The sequence below is a fragment of the Malaclemys terrapin genome, chromosome 21, assembly GCF_027887155.1.
Source record: "Malaclemys terrapin pileata isolate rMalTer1 chromosome 21, rMalTer1.hap1, whole genome shotgun sequence".
Classification (NCBI taxonomy): Eukaryota; Metazoa; Chordata; order Testudines; family Emydidae; genus Malaclemys; species Malaclemys terrapin.
The window spans coordinates 9,615,526-9,623,987 of NC_071525.1; the positions used below are offsets into that span (position 1 = coordinate 9,615,526).

The following is an 8,462-nucleotide window of genomic DNA, read 5'->3' on the forward strand; positions in this document are numbered from 1 at the left end:
AGAATATTTGGTTCAGCCCCCAAATAAAAACATCTATTTGCTGAACTGTGGTTAGCAGCACTCTCCCCACCCCTCTGTTCTCACAGGTGCTAATGGTTTGAGGTCTCTGGCTGGGACTGTTCTGGCAGCCTCCAGGCCATGTCTACACTAGCACTTATGTGAAAAAACACCCCCCTGAGTGACAGAAGTTTTGCCGGCATAAGCACTCGTGTGCCCAGCGCTCTGTCGCGCTCTCCTGCTGACAGAGCTACCGCCGCGCGTTGGGCTGGTTTTATGATGTCCACAGGAGAGCTCGCTCCTGTCAGCATAACGGGCTACATGAACGATCTTACAGAGCTTGTAAGTGTAGACGTGGCCTTAGTAGCCGGTGAGTTCCAGCATGTTCCCTCAAATTTTTTACATACATGTACGGAATGAATGTGTGTGCACCAATATGGAGGGGATGTGGGGTGGGGGTGGGGCCGAGAGGTTTGGAGTGTGGGAGGGGGCTCAGGGCCAGGGCCGCGAGGGGGGGGGTAAGTGAGGCAATTTGCCCCGGACCCCGCAAGCCCTGGCCGAGAATCCCTTTCCTCACCCGGCGGCGGTCCGGGTCGTCAGTGGCATTTCGGCGGTGGGGGGCCCTTCAGTGCTGCCGAAGACACGGAGCAACTGAAGGGCCCCCCTGCCGCCGAAATGCTGCCGCCACCACAGACTCGTACTCACCGGGCGGCGCTCCAAGCTCCCCCGCTTTGCCCCAGGCTCCCTGAATCCTCTGGGTGGCCCTGCTCAGGGCTGGGGCAGAGGATTAGAGTATGGGGGGGGGTAAGGGCTCTGGGGGGGGGTTATGGCGGCTTCGGAGCACAGGAGGGGTGGTGGGCTCTGTCTAGGGGTGAGGGCTTTGGGGTGGGGCTGGGGATGAGGAGTTTGGGGTGTGGGAGGAGGCTTGGGTCTAGAGCAGAGGGTTGGGGTGTGGGGGGATGAGGGGTTTGGGGTGCACAACCGGGCCCTGTTCTCTGCTGGCCCTTAGGCACTACCCTCACACACAGCTCTGTGCTGGAGACCTTGGCTTGACTTGGGGCTGTGTCACCTTCCCACTGCCGTAGGCGCTTGAATCAGAGCAAGTCGGCTCCACTTCGATCCACATGAGGCTGCAGTGAAGCTGGGGGGTTGGGGGATCCCTGTGCAGGAGCTGAGAGGGTAAGGCCCACATCCCCGTTGTGCCGTTCTGGTCAGGCAACCCAGAACCACAAGCCATGGTCTTACCCTTCTGCCTTAGCAAGAGTGAGCTTTGCTGGAGATTACTGTGTGTCAGCTCCCTGCTCCGCCAGGCTGTCCGGCTCACCAGCAAATGCCTCGAGACTCTGCCAACCTTTTCCTTGCCTTGCGGGTGACATTCAGTGACCTGCAGTTCCACGGAGAAGTCTCTGCATCCAGTCCCTCTCCCGGGACGCTCCCAGAAACTAAGTTCACTGCCCCCAAAGAGACGGGGCATGAGCCTGGTAGGCCAGCTGAGGGCTCACTTCATGCTTCAATAGAGCAGATCAGAAATGGTTATAGGAAAACTCAGAAGTTTAACAAAGAACGGAGATTTGAGGGAAAGAGACAGCTGGTTACAAACAAAGCTCACTGTCTACTACTTAAAACTTAATTTTAGCAAGTTTTCATCTTTGCCTAAGCAGTTTTCTCACTTAGCTTCTGCCTTTCCAGCTAAGAGGAAAAGGATCTGCCGTTCACAGGCTCGGAAGTGCCATCCCTCTGTCCTCCAAGTGATGGATAACCAAGATGGCTTTCTGCCTCCTATAGATTTTCCAGTCTCTTGTCTTCGTCTCAAGAGCCAGGAAGCCTTTAGGGGAGGGGGCACAAACTCAGACATGTAGAGAGCTCACTAAGTAGTTTTCTCTGCTGCTTGATGGCTTTGTTTATGTTATATGTAAATGTCCTTTCATTGGGCTCTGCCTGTCATCAAGCCGCTCAGAGAGGGGAACCCCCATTCCTTGGTCTGGGGCAGCCTTGCGATAGGCACTGCCTCCCAAACAACAGCGTAAGAACATATTCTTTATATCCACACTGTGCATGCATCACATCATGATTTTCAGGACCAGCCTGTCACCTGTTTATGGATGATACATTCCATGCCATCTTTTAGATACGTATTGGGGATAGTGACTGTCAGGCCTAGCCTGAATTACTGGAGAGTGGGCCCTTTGCCAGTGGGCACCGAGGGTCAGACTGGTGGAGAGCATCAGGCCCCTAGAGGGGATTGCAGTCAGGATCTTCTCTTGTGGACTCATTTTCCCTTTGGAAAGTCTCTAATAAAGTGCCTCATTCCTGGTCTGCTCTGAGGAACAGTCCCAGACATGCAGAGCCAGTGGGGATGGGCACCCCAGCCCAGAGCAACTGCTTAGCCCCATCCTGCATGGGACATTTTTCCACAGCCGTCACTGAGCCCCTGGATGCAAATGAGCAATGAACGCAGCGGGTCACCACATGGCCGCTGACATCACATAGGAATGCTCAGCCAGCCAATCAGCATGTGGCTACAAGATGTGATCACGTTTCCATGGCAGTCATGGATGGTGCTGAAGACACACCTGGGGAAAAGATGCTGGGGGACCCTGGGGCAGAGCCGGGGACAGAGGCCAGCCCGGCGTGAATGGGAGTAACCTGCTCTGAGGTGCGGGCAGAAGCTGGCTCCCTGGTGTATTAAACAACCCCAGCCAGAACCATCTCTGCACCCAGAGCTTCCTGGGGAGGGAAGGTGGGTGAGGGAACTGAGGGGCTAGTAGTGAGGACACTTGGGTTCTATATACAGCTCTGGGAGGGGACTAGTGGTTAGATCACAGGGCTCTGGGATGCTGGACTCCTGGGTCTATACTGAGCTCTGGGAGGGGAGTGGGGTCTAGTGGTTAGCGTGGCTGAACTCTTGCCTTCAGCACTGTAACTGTCAGAGTAAGAAATCGTCCCTCAGAATCGGCTTTCATATTTCAGCCCCCTGGGAGTCAGGGAGTCACCAACTTTTTCCTTGATGATCCTGCCCGGTTCTGTGGAGCTGGTCTGGGTGAAAGGTTCCTAATTGCTCATTACCTCACACGTAGGAGGCCCTGCCAAATTCACGGTCATAGGATTTTAAAAATCAAATTTCACAGTTTCAAATATTTACACCTGAAATTTCATGGTGGTGTAACCATGGGGGTCCTGACCCCAAAAGGAGGTTGTGGGGGGGGGGGTTTGCAAGGCTATTGTAGGAGTGGGCTGCACCCTTCTGCTGCTGATGGCAACGCTGCCTTCAGAGCTGGGCAGCCGGAGAGCCGTGGCTGCTGGCCGGGCACCCATCTCTGAAGGGTGGCTTAGTGCAGTATTGCCCCCTTACTTCTGTGCTGCTGCTGGTGGGGCAATGTCTTCAGAGTTGGGTGCCTTGTCAGCAGTCACTGCTCTCCAGCCACCCAGCTCTGAAGGCAGTGTAGATGTAAAGGTGGCAATACTGCGACCCCTCTACAATAGCCTTGCAACCCCCCTCCCCACAATACCCTTTTGGGTCAGAACCTCCAGTTGGAGGTCTCCCCTGTGACATCTGTATAGTATAGGGTACAAGGACACAAAAGACCAGATTTCAGAAGGGGGGAGAGCAGATGTCATGGTTAATGACGCATTTTTCATGGCCATGAATTTGATAGGGCCCTACTCCTATTATCTCCCACCCTTCAGCTCCACTTCTGCTCTTGGGTCAAGCCCATATTCTCCCTCCCAGCCAGCCCACACTGGTGTCTAATGCTTTGGGAAGCCAGAGGGGCGGGAGCTGCCATAGGCCAGGCCAGAGAAGATGAAGGCTGGGATGGGGCTGGGTCTCCGGGAAGAGCTGCCCAGAGACAAACACCTAGATGAGGGTTTCAGTGATTCAGCATTCCCAGGAACTCAGACAAGAACTGGCCTTTCCCTCTGTAAGGCAGGGGCTGCAGCAGCTTGCCGGAGCCAACATGGCCTCACAGAGCAGTGAGGACATCATCAAGCTGTCGAGGGAGGAGCTGGAGGCCCTGAAAGCTGCCTTTGAGGAGGGGAACCTCGCTGGAGTGGCCTCCAGGCTGCAGGAGATGCTGGAGTCGCTGGAGAGCGTCCAGCTGGATGTCGGCATCACGGGCGAGACCGGCTCCGGGAAGTCATCCTTCGTCAATGCTCTCCGGGGCCTGGGTGATGAGGATGCAGGTGCCGCCCGCACCGGTGTGGTGGAGACCACCAGGGAGCCGACTCCATACCAGCATCCTCGGTACCCCAACGTGACCATCTGGGACCTGCCGGGGATTGGCACACCCGATTTCCACCCCGATACCTACCTGGAGCAGGTCGGCTTCTCGCGCTACGACATCTTCTTCATCATCGCCTCGCAGCGCTTTACTGCCAACCATGCTGCTCTGGCCCGCCACATCCAGGCCATGGACAAGAGTTTCTACTTCGTCCGCTCCAAGGTGGACATGGACCTGGATTCCTCCCTCAGGCGCCGGCCATCCAGCTACAGCGAGGTGGGGGTGCTGCAGGAGATCCGGCAGAATTGCCTGGAGGGTCTGCGGGCCCAAGGCATCCGCTCGCCCCAGGTCTTCCTCCTCTCGGCTTTTGATCTCAGCAAGTACGACTTTCACCTCCTGGGGGAGACGCTGGAGAGGGAGCTGAGCCACCACAAGCGGCACACCTTCCTGATGGCCCTGCCCAACATCTCCCTGCACATCCTGGAGAAGAAAAAGGCAGCAATGTTGGAGCACATGTGGTTGGTCTCCATCGTGGCCTGCGGTGTCCACGCCGTGCCCATCCCAGGGCTTCTGATCTCCTGCGATGTGGACGTACTGGCCAGGACCCTGCAAGGTTACTGCAAGGGCTTCGGCCTGGACGATGACTCTCTGGAGAAGCTGGCGGCACAAATGGGGCAGCCGGTGGAGCAGATGAAGGCCGTGATCGAGTCACCGTTGGCCAAGGAGATCTCCAACATCCTGGTGGTGCAGCTGTTGATACAGGCAGGCAGCGAGGCACCTAAGCTAGCCAATGAGGTGCTGAGCTCTGTCCCGCTCCTGGGCTCGCTTGCATCCGGAGCATTGTCTTTTGCCACCACGTACAAGATGCTGAGGAGCTTTGTGAATGCGGTGGCTGCTGATGCCCAGAAGGTGCTTATTAAAGCCTTCAACTTGGATGCTAAGAAGTGAGCCAGAAAGGAGGAGAGAGAGAGGTTGAAACACCTTCTGTGAGGCAAGGGACCAAAATCCAGTGCCAGGTGCAGACAGGACTCCAGCATCCCCTGGAAATCCCTCGAGCTTCCTACCTGATGTCAGAATTTCATTCCGGAGCTGGATATAAAATCCATGATTGAATTTCTAAAGTTTCTGCTGCATTTGTTACTTTGCTATTTAAATATCAAATATCAGAGCTGGTTCTGTTGTCACTGACGCTGGTGCAAATCAAGGGTGAGTGTGTTGTATACCAGGAGTAACTCTGTTGTAAATACTTCTCTGTAAACCAAAAGTAAGTCCATCTTAAATATGTCATCATAACCTGTGGGTAATTCCATTATAAATAGATATTTCATTGTAAACTGGTCATAACTCTGTTGTAAATACCACTGTAAACCAGGAGTGTAACAGATGTCAATACTCTGTTGTAAACCAAGGGTAAATCTACTTTATACCAGGAGTAATGCTGGTGTGAACCAGGAATAACTCTCGTACATATATTGTTATAATCTGGGGTAACCCCATTATAACTAAATGGTTTATTGTAAACTGGATGTGATTTTACTGTAAATACTCCATTGTAAATGGGATGTAACTCTGTTGCAAACCAGAAGCTGTAAATATTCTGGGCCAGAACCTCAGCTGGGGCAAATTGGGGGAAAGCTCCACATAAGTCACTGGGCTGTGTGGCCTAGTGGATTGAAGACTAGAGTTTTATTCCCAGCTCTGCTGCTGCATGACCATGGGCAAATCACTTCCCCTCCAGGTACCTCAGTTTCCCCACCTGTAGAATGGGAATAATGATGCTGACCTCCTTTGTAAAGAATTTGAGCTCTACTGATGTAAGAGCTAGTGATTACTAGTGTAGAAAAGAAGAAGTGAGGATCTGGCCAGGCATTGTAAACCAGGAGTACAGTATGTCAGAATCAAGCCAGTCACTTCTAATTGGGGGTGGGTGGGAGGTGAAAATGAAGTAAAGTTCTGTGACCCCACAATTAATTTAGCAAAACTTAAATATGTCCTTAGCTTTCATATCGCTGTAACGAACAGTATGGAAGCCGAGTCCAGGCTACAGTGTAGAGGCAGGAGTGTGGTCTGAGGTTAGGGTAGGTAGACTGACAATCAGGACTCTAGGGTGCTAATCTCTGCCCTAAGAGGCAATGGGGATAGGTGGTTAGTGCAGGAAAGTGGGATTCAGGATCCCTGGGTTCGCTTCCTTCCCCACTTTACCACTTCCTCACGTAGGAGAGTCACTCCAACTCTTTGTGCCCTGTTTAACCCTTTAGGAGAAATGGGGATAATTTTCATATTTAGCCAGCTCTCTAATGTGTTTTAAGATCAGCGGAGGAATGACCTTCAGTCTTGTTAATATGTAGCATGCGATGAAAATTCCCTTGGTTAGTTCCTGACTAGGGCTTCGGGCTAGCCACCCTTGGAGGATCTGTACGAGTTTAACCCCAGACATTCACTTGGGATCAGAGTTGGTCGAGAAATGGACTTTCCCTCCTGTGGGAAATTCTGAGATTTTGAAACTTGAAGCAGAATGAAAAGCCAAAATCTTGGGGCTTTTTCTTGAACAGGAACATTCCAAAATGTTTTGTTTCAGCCTTGTAGAAACATTTTGTTTGCATGAGGTTGACAAATATTATCATATCAACTTTTGTTAGAAATTAGAATCATAGAATATTAGGGTTGGAAGTGACCTCAGGAGGTCATCTAGTTCAATCCCCTGCTCAAAGCAGGACCAATCCCCAACTAAATCATCTCAGCCAGGGCTTTGTCAAGCCGGGCCTTAAAAACCTCTAAGGAAGGAGATTCCACCACCTCCCTAGGTAACCCATTCCAGTGCTTCACCACCCTCCTAGTGAAATAGTGTTTCCTAATATCCAACCTAGACCTCCCCCGCTGCAACTTGAGACCATTGCTCCTTGTTCTGTCATCTGCCACCACTGAGAACAGCCGAGCTCCATCTTCTTTGGAACCCCCCTTCAGGTAGTTGAAGGCTGCTATCAAATCCCCCCTCATCCTTCTCTTCTGCAGACTAAATAACCCCAGTTCCCTCAGACTCTCCTCATAAGCAGTGTGCCCCAGCCCCCTAATAATTTCTGTTGCCCTCCGCTGGACTCTCTCCAATCCCTTCTGTGTGGGGGGGGGACCAAAACTGGACGCAATATTCCAGGTGTGGCCTCACCAGTGCCGAATAGATGGGAATAATCACTTCCCTCGATCTGCTGGCAATACTCCTACTAATACAGCCCAATATGCCGTTAGCCTTCTTGGCAACAAGGGCACACTGACTATAATAATAACTATAACAGTCAACTTTTTATTACTAAATTAGATGCTATAGTATAGTCTAACAAAATTCAAAATGAAACGTTTTGATAACTTCCTGTAGAAAATGGGGATGAAATCACTATGGCCCTGTGAAACGTTTTGATTTTGTCAAATCGGCATTTTCCAAAAAAACAGCCTTCACTATGGCTCATAGAATCATAGAACTGGAAGGGACCTGGAGAGGTCATCTAGTCCAGCCCCTGCACTCATGGCAGGACTGAGTATTATCTAGACCATCCCTGACAGGTGTTTGTCTAACCTGCTCTTAAAAATCTCCAATGCTGGAGATTCCACAACCTCCCTAGGCAATTCGTTCCAGTGCTTAGCCACCCTGACAGGAAGTTTTTCCTAATGTCCAACTTAAACCTCCCTTGCTGCATTTTAAGCCCGTTACTTCTTGTCCTAGCCTCAGAGATTAAGAAAAACAATTTCCCCCCCTCCTCCTTGTAACAACCTTTTATGTACTTGAAAACATTATGTCCCCTCAGTCTTCTCTTCTCCAGACTAAACAAACCCAATTTTTTTCAATCTTCCCTCATAAGTCAGCTGCTTGCCATGGAAGGTGCTACAGGGCAGGGACTAGTTTTTGTTCTGTGTTTGTACAGCCCCTTGCACAGTGGGATTCTGCTCCATGACTGAAGCTCCTAGGCACTAGCATAATACAAATCATTAATAATGGTGATGGGGCGCAGTGCAAACTCCTTACATTGTGTAAGCCTACCAGTGGCTGGGCCAGGTCAGTCAGGGTTGTCCTGTCTACACACATTCCCAAAGCATGTACTCAATAAAACTGCTAGCCATGAATTTTCTCCTGTGAAAACTCTTTGCAGACTCAGTTTGTCAACTCCCCTTCATTTGCTTTCTCAACAATTACAGAGAAGGTTATTGTCACACTTCAGGGCAACTGCACCTAGATTCCCCCTCCATGGTCCCTCA

General features: G+C 51.5%; 1 protein-coding gene across 1 annotated transcript; it reads left to right on the top strand.

The window, feature by feature from the left end:
* Positions 1-3,857: 3,857 nt before the first annotated feature.
* LOC128827440 (interferon-inducible GTPase 5-like) lies at positions 3,858-5,620 on the top strand. Its single transcript, XM_054011309.1, has one exon. The coding sequence runs from the start codon at positions 3,858-3,860 to the stop codon at positions 5,163-5,165; it is 1,308 nt and encodes a 435-aa protein (XP_053867284.1). The 3' UTR covers positions 5,166-5,620.
* The last annotated feature ends 2,842 nt before the right edge of the window (positions 5,621-8,462 follow it).